At 46.6% G+C, this 15,937-nt stretch overlaps 1 protein-coding gene across 3 annotated transcripts; it reads left to right on the top strand.

Annotated features, from left to right (window-relative positions):
• Positions 1-3,633: 3,633 nt before the first annotated feature.
• Positions 3,634-13,448, top strand: GSDMA (gasdermin A; the record flags this gene model as incomplete). 3 transcript variants are annotated; one of them, XM_081271825.1, is made up of 11 exons in its annotated part: positions 3,634-3,847; positions 4,046-4,226; positions 7,114-7,279; positions 8,101-8,197; positions 8,671-8,718; positions 9,084-9,110; positions 9,649-9,669; positions 10,288-10,442; positions 11,315-11,429; positions 12,616-12,689; positions 13,206-13,448. In XM_081271825.1, the coding sequence occupies 11 exons, from the start codon at positions 3,634-3,636 to the stop codon at positions 13,446-13,448; spliced, it is 1,341 nt and encodes a 446-aa protein (XP_081127951.1). The 3 variants fall into 3 exon arrangements, with proteins under 3 accessions (XP_081127951.1, XP_081127950.1, XP_081127952.1); XM_081271824.1 differs by lacking the exons at positions 9,084-9,110; positions 9,649-9,669 and having other exon boundaries at positions 8,671-8,722; positions 10,244-10,442; XM_081271826.1 differs by lacking the exons at positions 9,084-9,110; positions 9,649-9,669 and having other exon boundaries at positions 10,252-10,442.
• Between the last annotated feature and the right edge of the window lie 2,489 nt (positions 13,449-15,937).

The following is a 15,937-nucleotide window of genomic DNA, read 5'->3' on the forward strand; positions in this document are numbered from 1 at the left end:
TGCCTGACACAACCACAAGGCATAAATAGATAAATAAATTAGTCATGCTAATAAGAATGACCACCTGTGAACTTATCGAATTAATCAAAAGCATGTGGATGCATGGGTGTTATCACGCTCATATCGGAGATACCAGACAACCAAAAGAAACAATCACCTCATCCGAGACCCATAAAAGGAGAACCACCCCAAGAGTAGACACAGTGGCACCTTGACCTCATCCTCTGGTCACTCGTTACCAGCTTTCTCCAGGAAAATTGTCACAGTGACAAACCTCCAAGTCTCTGTCCTTGGGTTTTAGCAGCATTCAGTTTCTCCTGTCCCAGATGACCACACAAGTCCCACTCCATTCTGACGTCTCAAACTGACATTCCAAGGTGACACTGTGAAACTGCTGTCCCTCTGAATCTTGGCCTAAAATAAGTTTTAACAACTCTGAGCCATGAATAATTTCTTTGGCTGACTATCTACAGGGACATTACATTCAGATACTCTGTCTTTACTCTGAGTTCAGCCCTCCAAACCCCTGTGACTGCCTTAACCATTTCTTAACCTTTCAGTAACCCACACACACTCACACACATGTATAAAGTAGAATTTGTGACTTGAGAGTGTTATAGATATTAAATACTAAGATTAAAATTTAAAAATCTGTGATTGCCTGATTTAGTACTACCAGATGATTCACAGGTATTCAGTAAACTGCCGCTGATTAAAGTGGTTTAGCCTGTGAATTTATTGTTATTCAATAAATTCTGACATCATGACAAGACACAAATGTGTTTCACCTCTGTGTTCATGACAGAGCACACTCAGGACAACATACAACACATTTCTACATACATGCACACTGTGACAGGGACCAAAAGACTAATGACAACCTTCCCACACACCCACCTCTCCAACCTTGCCTCTTCTAAGGAGCAGGGACATTGGATGACCTATGCAACGGTTAGAGGTGTTGAAGGAGGAAGTGTTTGATGGATACACAAAGAGGGCAGGGGTGGATGGGAAGGGAAGCAAGCAGTGTGGTAAGGAGTGAGGACCAGAGAGGCAAAGGCAAGGTGGTTTTCATTTTGTTTGTTTTGTTTTAAAACATAGGGAGGAGCCATATGGGAGCATCTGTCGCACTGAATGAGACCTTGAAGACAAAAGTAGAGTAATAAAATGTTTAGGGAGTTTTACTGAGTCTGGGTGGTCTCATCTTCCCATTCACCACCAGCTCTTCAAGGAAACCTCCAGAAAAGATCAATCATACTCCTCACGTCCTTCACGTTTGCATTAGTTTTTCCATGAGCTCTGCTGAGGAACGCCTCACGGTGAACGCAACAGCTCAAGGGTGGTCAGGACCCATGTGCACACATACGAGACCACGGAGCCCCATGCTACAGGCCTTGCGTGTAAATCCCTTAACTTGTCATCTACAGAGCTAGGCATGGGTGTCAGGTCTCCTTTAAAATTCCTTCCAGGCACAGACAGAAGACAGAAGCAGGACCTGAGTGACCTACAGTGAGACTCCTGACCCCCCTCAACAGGCATCTTGGGCTTTTCCAGTAATATTGCTGCTATGCCTCTGCCTCTGTTGACAGACATGTCCATGAGCAGCTGAGACACAGAACACTTGACGACAGAAAACCTCCTGGCCTAGCTCCGTCTCTGCCTACTCAGACTTACATATCTAGCGGTACCAGAGATATGTATATGGGGCTAAAACAAATGCACTGAGGCGGGGATGGGCAGGCTGACACACAGGACGGTGAAGAACAACTTCTCAGCTGCTCTGTTCTCTCTTGGAATCTCTCCTGGAATCTTATCCCCTTATCGCACCTGTAAGGCCTACCATGAATCCCAGATGCTTCCTGATAGACCACGTTCACATCAAAACAAAGATGCCTGTCCTTCCTCATTCATACACACATACGCACACCCGTGTGTGCGCACACACACACCCCGACTCCCTCTGCCTCTCTGTATCTCCCAAAGATGGCCACAAACTAACCTTCACCTGCCACCTAGCTCTTGGCCCGGTTGCCCCCACCTACGCTAACACCTTCCTGGCAGCACCCTTTCCACCCCCTCAGCCCTTTGGATGCCAGAGCCTGGGGGCCTGGGGCAAGGCGCACCTGGAACAGGTTGATGCTGTTCTCCCGGAAGTGGAGCGGGAGGGGGCGGGGTCACCGGGGCAGGCGGGGTCCCTGGAAGCCTATATCCCTGTCTCCACAGAGGCATAAAGCAACCTCTCCTGGCAAAGGACAGTCATCCTCTCAACCTACAGGCAGAGCAAGCCCTGGGCCCTCACTCCACACCAGGTTTCCCGAAGGACCCAGAGCATCATTCCCTGGTAAGAATTTGATGACGGGAGAGGAGGCAGGGGACAATTTGGTGATCTAAGGAGCTGAGTGGGACCAGAAGGGCAATCGGGTAGGTATCCTGCTAGATCTTGGGGACAGAAGGGGAGGTGGCCCAGTGAGTGCCTCTCTGGTGAGGAATCCCATGTGCCCCCATTTATCCCCAAGAAGGTTGTCCTAGCCCATCATGGCCCTCCCAGGAGTAAGGGGTGACAAAGCACATTGGAGCAGTCACACATCTGTGACTGTGCCTCCACTTCCCTGACTCTGTGAGGTACCACAAGAAAGCGAGGCACTTCCAGGCCAGCTGGTAGGTTCTCTTCCACCCACAGGGATAATCTGGGTGTGCCTCCAGCTGCCCAGCAGAGCACCTGGACTTGAACATCAAACACAGAGACCTAAGATGGTGAACCTCGGGCTCTCGTAGGCCCCACATTCTCTGAGGCCCTCTTACCCGAGCATGTGTCTCCCAGGGCTACATTCATTCATTCATTCGTTCATTCATTCTTTTTTCTTTTCTGCACTCATTTGCCAAGCTCCAACTCTGTGCCAGGCACTGCCTTGGTACTGATGCCTCAGAGGTGACTAAGACCCATTGCCAGCTGTCGGGGAAGTCACAGTAGCGTAGGTGAGTCAGGTGAAGAGATCATAACAACAAGAAGTGGCAGGTGTTTCAGGAGATGTACCCAGCACTTGGCTGTGAAGTCACCAGATGCCTGAAGGAGTGAGGGGAGGTGTCACCAGGGAGTGACCTAAATTGAGTCTTAAAAAATGAATAGGAATGCTTTAGATTGGGAAGAGGATATGAAAAGCAGAGAGAACAAAAGCAAAGAACATCAACAGGCCTGGAGCGGTGGGGCAGCCACCATGATGGGAGGTGAACCCCCATCAACAAAGGGCAGCTAGTGCAGTGCCCAGCTCTGCCTTCCGGCACCTTGACCCCAGCATTCCCTAGCAATGGCTGCTCCCGGGTGTGAGAGAAAGCTTCACTTCTACAACTAATGAAATGCTCCATCCAGGCTCTGTGACTGTGGAAAAAAAGAATGTAGACTGAGAAAAGAGCCCTTTGGTTGTGGCTTCCCTAGCCCACCATGTAAGCTCTGGAACCTGAGACTCCTCACCATAACATGAAGACTTCTTGGGTTCTTTCCAGGTCTAACATCTGAGAATCCAGGCATCTGTAAGAGCTTCCCCTGCCCCAGAGCAGGGTGGCTCCCCACTTCAGGGACCTTACCAGGTCCTTGGCAGCCATCTTGACAGACTCATCTCTCTCCTCACAGGGACAATGACCATGTTTGAAAATGTCACCCGGGCCTTGGCCAGACAGCTAAACCCTCGAGGGGACTTAACACCCCTGGACAGCCTCATTGATTTCAAGCGCTTTCACCCCTTCTGCCTGGTGTTGAGGAAGAGGAAGAGCACACTGTTCTGGGGGGCCCGCTATGTCCGCACCGACTACACCCTTCTGGATGTGCTTGAGCCAGGCAACTCACCCTCAGGTGAGCCTCAGCCGTGGGACTGGATTCTGAGGGGTGCTGCCGGGTCGGAGTCAGGCACCTGCTCCATGAGGAGGACTGGGAAGCTCCTCTCTGACCTGCTATGGTTAGGAGTCATCTCCTCGACATATTCATTAGGAGCTGAACAGGTGACATAGAATGCCTCTCACCCCAGACCCTTCTATCTTCTCCTTCCTGCAGATCCAACAGACTCTGGGAACTTTGGCTTTAAGAATATGCTGGACGCCCGAGTGGAGGGAGAGGTGGATGTACCAAAGACGGTGAAGGTGAGGGGGACTGCAGGGCTCTCCAGGAACAGCACGCTGGAGGTCCAGACACTCAGTGTGGCTCCCAAAGCCCTGGAGTCCTTGCACGAGGAGAGGTGAGAATGGAAAGAGCACAGGGGCTAGCAGGGTGGAGTGGGGCAGGGCATGGAAAGGGTGCATTGGGCCCTGAGTGAAAGGGTGAGACCCTCACACTGACCTATGCCAATGTGGTCACCACAGGGAGTGTATTCAGGGCATTTCCTAAGCACTCCTTTCTATCCTTCACTACCCCCAGGGTCACACACACCTGGGGATGAATACATCCACTTCATGAGACCTTGGAAAAGTCATTTCTCTCCAAACTTCAGTTTTCTGAATGATAGAGTTAGATGATCATTTCTAAGGTTCCTTCCAACTCTAGAACTATTAAATGCCCTAAAATGGGGAGGGGCCCGATCTTAAACTGCTCCCTCCTGAAGCATGAGCCAAGTGGTCTGCTCCCATAAGTGAAGCTTTCTGCCTGGCCCCATACACACACCAAGCACACACTCGGGAATGCTGTCCCAGCAGCACAAGGGGTGTGGCAGATGCCACATTGATGCTAGGCTCCATGCATGTTTGGCTTGATGGGGGAACTGACTTTCAAGTAGTTAAGTAGTGGTTAAAAGAAGAGGTAAGGACTGGGGAGTCCAGCTGGAAGGGCTGGAGTGTTCAGAAGTTACGCAGTAAACATTTGCACGACTCTGGTTGAATGCAAAGCATCCGGTTATGGGCTTGGGTACCCCTCGAGCATCTTTGTCCAAGAACTCTGTGACCTAGGAAGGTGAAAACTAACATGCCACAATTACTAAAATCCAAGACAAGAAGTGGTCAGTGCCAGGGCAATGAACCTTGTGGAAGGCCATAGGAACTTCTCATCAGGGAAAAAAGGTAAGACCCCACAGAGGTGGTGGCCCACGATCTAGGGCTTGAAAGATGAAAAGAAATTATACACACAGGGCTGGGAGAAGACACACAGGTAAGACCTCTCAAAACCAGTAAGAACAGCCCATCTGGCAGGTGCAAAAGAGGCACCCATGGAATAAGAAGAAGATGTAGGGTGGACTCGGCTCACGGAGGAGTAGGGCCAAAGAAAGGAGGTGGACGTGTAGGCTCTGATGTGTCCCATGACAAGATGGAGGAAGTTGTTGGATAGAGGAAGAGGGAGAGGGGTTTGAGAACCAGGAAAGTTACCGTTCTACTATCCATCAGAGATGTAAAATGACACAAGAGCTGGGCGAGAGCAGCTGGAATGAAGACAGAGGAACAGATGGACAGCCTATTCTATGCAGAGGGCAATAGAATGGCCAGATGCAGTGGGGTATGCCTGTAATCCTAGCAATTTGGGAGGGTGAGACAGGAGGATTACAAGTTCAAGGCCAGCCTCAGCAACTAAGCGAGGCCCTAAGCAACTTAGCAAGACCCTGTATCAAAATAAACTACAAAAAGGGCTGGGATGTGACTCAGTAGTTAAGTGACACTGGATTCAATCTCCAGTACTACTACTACTACTACTACTAATAATAATAATAATAATAATAATAATAAAGGCAATAGAATGGACTTGGCTTGGCAGCTGATTGCAGGGTGAGGGCAAAGATTTTGTCAAAGATGACCCTGTGTTTTGACCCAGATTGTGACATTATGAGACATTAAAGGTGACATTACAGGTGATAAGAAGACAGAGGTGAGAAGTGGATCTGTAGAGAAAGATTGTGAGTTTCTCTTAGACATTTTAAATTTGTGGTTCTGCTTTGGCATTAGCTGAGAATGTTTAACAGGTAGTTGGAATCAAGGACCTGGAGATCAGGAGTGAGAAGGTGCTTTGGACCCTCAAGTAAAGACACATATGTGGGCTGGGGATGTGGCTCAAGCGGTAGCGCGCTCGCCTGGCATGCGTGCGGCCCGGGTTCGATCCTCAGCACCACATACCAACAAAGATGTTGTGCCCGCCGAGAACTAAAAATAAATAAATAAATATTAAAAAATTCTCTCTCTCTCTCTCTCTCTCTCTCTCTCTCTCTCTCTCTCACCTCTCTCACTCTCTCTTTAAAAAAAAAACAAGACACATATGTGTTGAACAGCAAAATAATACTGTAGAAACTGGCGGGGGGGGAGTTGGAGGGAGTTCCAAGAGCAGAGGAGTGAGAACAAGATCTCAGAGAACATAGCATTTTAGGGAGCCAAATAAACTGGAAAAGGGGATTCAGACAGAATGGATAAGATTCAGGAGCCAGAAAGACAGGGGCAGAACCAGCATGGTACAGTGTGCTCAGAAACCAAGAGAAGACAGAGTTGCCTTGGACAGCAGGTGCAGTGTCATTGATTTTGATGAACATTGATTTTTGTCATTGTGATTTCAGCTAAGTTGGGGAAATAGAAGCCAAGTTATAGACAATTCAGAATTCAGGGCAGTAAGGAATTAGAGAGTGGGTACAGTTGGGTCTTTTGAGATATTTGCCAACAAAGTAAAGGAAAGAAATAGGATGGTCATTTGAGAGAGTAACTGGATCAAAGGAAGTGAATTTTTAGGATCAGGGACATGTTTATATGTGGAAGTAAACAGAAGGAGCAAAAAGAGAGGAGAGATTGGTGTTCATGGCAAGAGATGAATCCAGAAGAGATGAAGCGGAAGGCAAGGAAGGAGAATCATGGCCGGGCAGAAGGAGAAGGGGAAAGGAAGCAATCATGAGGCCCTTTCTGGGCCAGGTTCTGTGCCAAATGATGACCTGATTTACCTCCACACTGGAGGGAACCATCTTTATCCTCCTTTTATAGATGAGGCAACTAAGCCTCAGAGAAGCTGTGGCTGATCTGGGTTTCCAACTCAGACTGATCCCAGAGTCCTCACTCCTTCCCTGTCACCATAATGTCCAGTTCCTACAAATGACCATAGAAAAGAGAAGGGCATGGTCCAGGTGGGGAGAAGCTCTGGATGGTCCCCTTATCCTTCTTCTGCCACAGGAAGCTGGCAGCAGATCACCCTTTCCTGAAGGAGATGCGAGATCGTGGTGAGAACCTGTATGTGGTGATGGAGGTGGTGGAGACGGTACAGGAGGTCACTCTGGAGAGAGCCGGCAAGGCAGAGGGCTGCTTCTCCCTCCCCTTCTTTGCCCCACTGGGGCTACAGGTTTGGTCCAAACACACACACACACACACACACACACACACACACACAGGCACTTACATTCCCAGAGGTTTCATTAACTTTGCTGGACAGGTGCCCACTAAGGATACTGAAGAAGACTTACTGACTTACCCCTTCTCCTAGCTCCTCAAGATCCAAATCCTAGTTGGTCAGACACAACCCGCTTCTCCAGTTGATGGTGCCCAGTGTGAGCAGATTTCTGATCCAGACGCCACAGGGAATATTGGGAAGGGGAAACATGCTCCTGAGTATTCCCTTATAGTGCTCCCAAGCTCCTTGCTCACAGAAAGTTCTCAGGCTCAAAGTCAAGATGCATCGGTTAAAGCCCAGACTACAGTCTTGGGAAATTCAATGGAAATAAGCAAGGCTCACATACCTATACCTAGTAAGTGTAAATATTCAAGGATGATTTGGCATTTGGGGCCAGGAGGAGAGATTAGTCATGAAAGACTTCTGAATGAGGTAAGCAAGGGACAGATGGAGAAGAGAAAGAAGGAACCAGGGCCTGGAGGTAGGACAGGGTGGTGTACAGGTACTTGATGGAGCAGGTTGGCCCAGTTCCTTTCATGCATCTGAACCAGGAAGAATCCTGGATGGGCACTGGAAATGAGTGGGAGGGCTTCAAAGCCCGTTCCACAAGTTCAGACTGGATAGAAAGATGATCTGGGACACCACTGAATGGTTCCCAACTTGCTATCTCCCCAAAGCTCTCAGGCCTGGCTTTCCACCTGCCCCCACCACCACTCTCATGTCTCATGCTTAGGATTTCTGCAGACTCACAAATCCTCATTGTCTAATCCTAGGGATCTGTAAACCACAAGGAGGCTGTAACCATCCCCAAGGGCTGCGTCCTAGCCTTTCGAGTGAGACAGCTGATGGTCAATGGCAAAGATGAATGGGGTGAGCGGAGTCCTGGAAGATTTTTCCCTATGACAATTACTCGCATCATTACCGAGGCATCCTGGTCCCCTCTTGTGGCCATGTCAGGGAATGGCAGAAGGAGTGTATTGTATCATCCAGTTCTGGGGACTGAGCCACAGGGCCTGCTCCAGAGGAAGGGGGAAGGGGCTTCTGGGTTCTGAGCATCTGCTGGGTGCTAGGCATTGTGGAGGCTGGGACAAGGGACATAAAACTAAACAAAATCAGCCTCCACTCTCAAGAAACCAAAGGAGGATCAATGCCAATACTAGGATGCCAAGTAGAAACAGTGCTATCTAGGAGAGAACTTCAAACTTCCTGTAGTGGAGGTCAAGTGGAGAATTAGATGAGCCATTTGAGGGACAGGATCTAGCCCTGAGAAAGGGGCCCTTGGGCTTGAGGCTGGAGAAAGAAGGGTAAGCGACCTCCTGATCTTCTTCTCTTGCTCCTTGCAGATATTCCCCACATCTGCAATGACAGCATGCAAACCTTCCCTCCAGAAGGTAAGTGAACTGGCTCTCCACAGCTCCTGCCCTGCCCCCTACTAGCAGATTCTGTAATCCCTCTGGGAGCCCCCTGCTTTTGTCTCCCACATCCCAGAATATCTATCCTCAACTTTAGGAAAGACAGAGGTATATAAATAGTGCCCACAAGGAACAGAGAGAAGGACAGAGACCAGAGACACAATTGGAAGCAGAAACAGGACTTGGAGTCAGTGTATGTTGCCAAATTGTGGGGGTGGATGAGCTAACAGGATCTCCATGTGTTTGTATAATCATCCCCCATGAAGCTACCTTGACAGATGCTTTAGACAAAAAAGGCAGAAATTAGTTTTACGCTGACCGATGTGCATTGTTTCTCTCTTTAGAAAAGCCAGGAGAGGGGAAATGCGCACGTAAGTGATCCTATCAGTCCACTGCAACTTTCTTGACTCTAGTTTAAAAAACACTAGTCTTTTCCCCTCCTGCATGAGACTGACAGGGAAGAGGGCAGAGCGGGTCTCATTAGCAATTTGCCCCTGACACGTGGCAGAAATTCTGCTAGCTTAGGAAAAAGCAGTGGAAGGGAAAGACCTTTGGACAAGATACTCGGGTGGTCTGATATCTCAGACCTTTATCCCCAAAGTCCTTGGAAGCTATAACCTATTTCAAACATATATGTTACTCTGCCACCCAGGATCTGGGACAAAAACTGAGTCACAGTGATGCCAACTCCATCTGGATGCCCCTTTTCACATTCCTGATAGCTCTTCTCCTGACCCATTCCTGATTCCCAGGAATGGTGCAAGAGTATCTTTAAGATAGTTGGGATCTCCCAGGAGCCAGACTGGACCTGTTACCGCATTCCGATTAGTGTCTCATCCCCTGGGGATGGCTGCCAATCTGAAGGTCTGCATTCTTATCTATTTTGTTTGTTTTTCTTATGTTTTTCAGTTATCCAGGCATCTGATGTTGGTAAGGAATTTTGTTTCTTCCAAGATTTTGGCACGAAGGTGGAGGGAGAAGCATTAGGGTAGAGGGAAGGCCAGGCAAGGGCTGAGTGCCAGGTTCTAGGGTTTGGAGCCACTTCCAGGGAACCACTCTTTCCGGTGCAGAATCAATGTATTCCCTGGATGCCAGGCCCCAAGAGGGCCAGGTTCTTGTTCATACTCTCTCTGGATACAGAGCCACTGCTCTCTGAAGCATCCCCGTCTTGGCCTTTAGGAGGTCACCAAAGTCATTCTCCCTTGTCTACTAAATCTTGAGAAGGGGGATTAGACCTTCCTCTCAGCGTTTAGCTGGCATCTCTGAGAATGGGAAGTCATTTGCTTACTGATACAGGATGAGGCCTGGGGTCTCAGGATGATTAACTGTTGGGTTAGGTGATACTGCCTTGCCCCACCCCTTCTGTTGGGGCTGGAGGATAACTTCATAACTCTGATCCTTGGCAAAGAAAACAAGGCCATCTCCAGCTGGAAGCAGGGGATGGAGCCCTGAGTGGGGCGAGGGGAGGAGCCTAGGGGAGAACACTTTCTAAAAGGGAGGAGAGGCTGTCAGTTGAAGGACTGGTGTGTATATTTCCTGTCCTCGTAGGGGAGGTACATGAGGATTTTGGGACACTGAAAGAAGAGGTTCAGAGAGAGACCCAAGAAGTGGAGAAGCTGAGTCGAGTGGGGCAAAGTTCCCTGCTCAGCTCCCTTAGCAAACTTCTAGGGAAGAAAAAAGAACTCCAAGACCTAGAGCTCGCGGTAAGTCCCCAGCAGGAGGATGGGAGGTGTGGCAGAAGGAGGGGTTTGGGTGGCGGGCATTTGGGACACTGCTCTTGGTGGGGATACCTGACAGAGGCAAAAAGTGGCCAATGGCCAGGAAAATAACTTCCCTGACACTGGGCAAGTGCCCCCAGGCTACCAGGTGACCACTGCCCTCTCTGTCCCCTGAAAAAGGCCAAACCATACAGGTTTCCCTGAGACACACACTCCCTTTGATGGACAGAAGGTGGACAGTAGACCAAAAGTGCCTCTGCTGGAAGGAGCCAGAACCTTTCCAGAGTCCAGAATCCAGTAACCAAGGAACGCAGGAGTCTAATCCTTTACAGGATTTGTTACTACAAGAGAAACTGGGAAAAGGGAGAGAAGTGCCATGTATCGAGGGACTATCACGTGTCAGGTGTACCACCTGTTCAATCTTTTTTGTTGTTTTTTGGTACCGGAGATTGAACCCAGGGGCACTTAGCCACCGAGCCACATCCTTACCCCTTTTTAATATTTTACTTAGGGCTGGGGATGTGACTCAAGTGGTAGTGCACTCGCCTGGCATGCGTGAGGCACTGGGTTCAATCCTCAGCACCACAAAAAAACAAATATATTGTGTCTACACAAAACTAAAAAATAAATATATATATATATAATATATATATCATATATATGATATTTTTATTTATTTTATTTTATTTTTTTTACTTAGACAATGTCTCAATGAGTTCCTTAGGGCCTCACTGCTGAGGCTGGCTTTGACCTCCCATCCTCCTGCCTCAGCCTCCCAAGGCCCTAGGATTACAGGCGTGCATCACCACACCAGGCTTGTTTGGGCAATCTTAAATGTCATCTACCTTTTCCCACAGCTTGAAGGGGCTCTAGACAAGGGACATAAAGTAACCCTGGAGGCACTCCCAAAAGATATTGTACTATCAAAGGAGGCTATGGATGCTGTCCTCTATTTCCTTGGAGCCCTAACAGGTAAGTAGGGAATAAAGTCTTCACTTTTTCAGTTATAGAAATGAATCACCTGAGTGAATACCAGGACATTATACTACAGTTATGTAGTTGATATATGCATTTTTTTTAAAGATATATGCATTTTTTTTCTTTTTTTTAAGAGAGAGAGAGAATTTTAATATTTATTTTTTAGTTTTCGGCGGACACAACATCTTTGTTTGTATGTGGTGCTGAGGATCAAACCCAGGCCGCATGCATGCCAGGCAAGCGCACTACCGCTTGAGCCACATCCCCAGCTCTATATATGCATTTTTAAAAAGTAGTTCTATTCCTAAGGATTTATTTGATCTCTCTTTTGTGTATGTGTATATTTTGTTGTTATTATTATTTTTGGTATCGGAGATTGAATCCAGGGATGCTTAACCACTCAGCCACATTCCCAGCCCATTTTTATATTTTATGTAGAGACAGGGTCTCGCTGAGTTGCTTAGGGCTTTGCTAAATTGCTGAGTCTGACTTTGAACTCCCGATCCTCCTGCCTCAACTTCCCAAGCCACCACATCTGGCTCACTTGATCTCTTTGGATAACCTGAGAAGGCAGTCTTTCTTATAGATTTGGGAATTAAGCCCACTTTTTTCAACTACATATATAAACCTTCTGCACATAGCTAAGCTCACAAACTTCTATACTGATATCTGTTAGCTTTCATTTCTGAGAGTAACATCCTATAATCTTGTCCCTACATTCTCTCCTTCCCTCTACATGAAACATCCCCCCACTTAGAAAACTCTGGTGGTTAGAGTCAGGTGATGGGTGGCAAAGAAGGGGAGGAAACAAGGAAGAAGAAAAACTCTCTTGTCCTTTAGGTATAAGATGAGGTGTTTGTTCCCATAAGAAGGCTGCCTTCAAAAGCCAGAACCAAAGTAGACCCCTCAGCCATGGCTCCCTTAACACCCCAAACTGTAATTCCACTACAGTTTCTTTGTCTTCTCTATAAGACTGCAATTTCCTTGAGTGAAGGGAGTATGATTTTTACATAACACCTGGCAGCGAAGCCTAGCCTAGTGCAGGCATTCAACCATGAATGAAGGAATGAATTAATCAATTAATGCGTGCCTGAGTTCCAGAAGTATACTATTTGGAGTCTGCTATCCTCTCTGCACCAACAACATACATCTCTTTCTCTGCTTTTTTTTTTTTCTCCAGTGCTGAGTGAAGCCCAACAGAAGCTTTTGGTAAAGTCCATGGAGAAAAAGATCCTACCAGTGCAGCTTAAGCTGGTGAGAAATACACACACACACACACACACACACACACACACACACACACAGAGTGTCAGGCAGAGTTCAGGAGGAAGTAGCTAGAACCAATGGAAAGGTATAGATTTAGACAAAAGAGTCTGGAAGGCCTCTCCCTTATTTCAAGAGCTCATGCTCTTTCCATGTTTCTTCCTTTTTGTTATTTCACAACAAGGGGAAGGGCGAATTTCTGGCCATACTCTGGGTTTATCAGCCTGTTCTTGGGAGACAGAAAACTGGCTTTGCTTATTCCTGAGTGATGTAAGCAAGTCTTTAAATGTCTCTGAGTCTATCTCGATTTATTCCTCAGTAAAATGGGGCCAAAATAAATGTACTGCTGATTGTATAGGGCTGTTAAAAGACCCACATGGAGCTGTAATGTGTAAGATAAGGAGTTATGATAAGGGGAATATAACCTTATGTTTTTTCACAAAGTCGGGAAGGAGAAGAGAGCCTTCTAGATCTTCCTTTCCATGATATTTTGTTTGGTTCTTGCAGGTGGAAAGCATGATGGAACAGAATTTTCTGCAGGATAAAGAGGGCATTTTCCCCCTGCAACCTGAGTTGCTCTGCTCCCTTGGTGAAGAGGAACTGACCCTCACAGAAGCTCTAGTGGGGCTGAGTGGCCTGGAAGTGCAGCGATCAGGCCCCCAATACACTTGGGATCCAGATGCACTCCCCCACCTTTGTGCCCTTTATGCTGGTCTCTCCCTCCTTCACCTGCTGACCAAGGCTTCCTAATGAGACTTCTGTCTGCCCCCTGCTCCCCGATGCCTGCCCAGACTCACAGTGCTGTGTCCTTAATACCCAAAGGCATTTCAGAACTACCAGGACAAAGAGGACTAAAATCCTAGTTGATCATCCATGATAACCAAGTTCTACCTGCCCCACTTTGTATCTCGCCCGCTACCTCCACAACCCACTAAGCTGGTCTGCTAATGCCTAAATCCTGTAGAAATAGAAGCACTCAACCTTTAAACTATGAGCCATTTCAGCAAAACTGAAAAAAAAAAAGATAAATTAGTTTCCTATCCTAATCTCTCCTACTTGTGCTTAGAAAAAAACAAGCTTTATAGGAATTAGAGGAAATTAGGATAATGTGTCTTTTTGTGTTTTTCTTTAAAGAATTTGTCATGGGATGAACCAAACAGCTATGTACAACCATAAAGTTCCAATAAAAATAAATAAAAAACAATTTGTCATAAGGAAATTCTTTATGCAAAAAAAAAAAAAAGAAAGAAAGATTAACCTACTACCTATGAATCATATGTACAAGATTCTACTCTACTGTCCTCAGGTCAGTTGGGAAATGCTTAGAGAACATTTATAAGGATATAGAAAGTGGAATATAGAATGACAAGATCATCAAGGCATCTTGTCTTCAAATAAAAACATTTGGAGTCCTCTAGCCCCAGGTTGAGGGATTAGGGGTGAGAAAAAATAGAGCTAGTACAAGCACACAAGAAGAAAATTTTCAAGTTTGTTGATTAGAAAATGCAGATGAATCTTTAAAAATGAAACCCAAAAATGAGATTGACCCAAAACTTTTTTTTAATTGTGTTATCTCCACCAGGCATGATGGTGCACACCTGTAATCCCAGCAATGAGATAGGAGAATGAGATAGGAGTAACACAGGTTCAAGGCCAGCCTCAGCAACTTAGTGAGACCCTAAGCAACTCAGTGAAACCCTGTCTCAAAATAAATTTTTAAAAAGGGCTGAGAATGTTGCTTAGTGGTTAAGTGCCCCAGGGGTCAATCCCCAGTACCCAAAAAATCCCCAGCACCCACCCCAAAATTGTATTATTTTCTTCTTTCAGCTCTCTATCTTCAATTTAGGGTGATTGTGGGAGAAAGCAGTGTGGATAGGTTTGACCTATTGACCTGCTAATATGTGTATTGCACTCTCATTAAACTTCTATGTTTACATCCTTCTCTGTCTAAAACTGGGCTTGAACATCTTCCACCAATCCTTCCCACCCCCACTCCCACTCCCACCCTCGGTGCTGGGGATTGAACCCAGAGGTGCTTAACCACTGAGCACATCTCCAGCTTTTTTATCTTGAGGCAGGATCTTGCTAAATTGCTTAGGACCTTGCTAATTTGCTGAGGCTGTCTTTGAACTTGTGATCCTCGTGCATCAGCCTCCAGAGTCGCTGGGATTACAAGTGTGTACCACTGTGCCCAGCTCCACCAATCTCTTTTGAAGTAGTTTTATGGGAGGGATAATCTCTCCAAGGCTTTTGACCCTAGGAATCAAACTCTTCCCCTTCTTAGCTAGCACTTGCCCAGGCTAATTCCCTCACTCACCAAGAATTCGTGACCAACTGCCAAAAGCTTTGTGTTAAGCCACCTCCCATTTCTGGGCATCTTCCAAAGCCTCACTAATTGCTCATGGACATCTTGGGTTGTTATCTGCTGACTTGGTTATTTTTCCTTTGTGATGTAAACTTAATAGACAGGTGAGTTAATATCTTAACTATCCAGAAGGGTAACTTGGATTGTAAGGATGAACAACACAGCAAGTCTGTGTTCTGCCTTTATCATTCTCATCCACCTCAGCTACAGATATGGTGTTGTGAAGAAGACACTTTAATGTGTTTACTCCAGTGATGATTCAAAAGAATGTTATCCAAACTCTAGCCCTGGGAGGTGAGAGGACAGGAAGGACTTGGTCAAAACATGTTCTTTAAAACTGGAGCACACACCTTTTTCATTTAGCAAAGTGGCTGTTTAATGCAGGCAATTGTTTGCAGGAATAGTATGAAAGGAAGAATACAAAAGATATGTTAAGATATCACATATAAGGGCTGGGATTGTGGCTAAGTGGTAGAGCGCTCGCCTAGCAAGGGCAGGACCCGGGTTCGATTCTCAGCACTACATAAAAATAAAGGATGTGTCCACCTACAAAAAAAAAAAAAAAAAACATATCACATATATTCATATGAATACGAACCAGAATATAGTCAAAACATATCCTCTGCCTCTAGGTTCTTGCAACAGGGCTAGATTGTGTGAAGGGTCCATCCAAGGTCTAAAACTTAGAACTTCCATTTATGGAAGAAATCAAGGTTCCAAGATGGGAAATTACTGTATTGTATCTTAAGAAACTGGAACCAGTATCCTCCTACCCTACAGAATCACTGGAGGAGTTCTTTCAAATGTAAATGGGCAGGGTTTCTTTCTGGTCCAATTTAAGGCCCCTCAACAGGTTCCCTAAAGTCTCTGCCAG

Source organism: Spermophilus citellus (genome assembly GCF_964194105.1).
Source record: "Spermophilus citellus genome assembly, chromosome: 17".
Classification (NCBI taxonomy): Eukaryota; Metazoa; Chordata; class Mammalia; order Rodentia; family Sciuridae; genus Spermophilus; species Spermophilus citellus.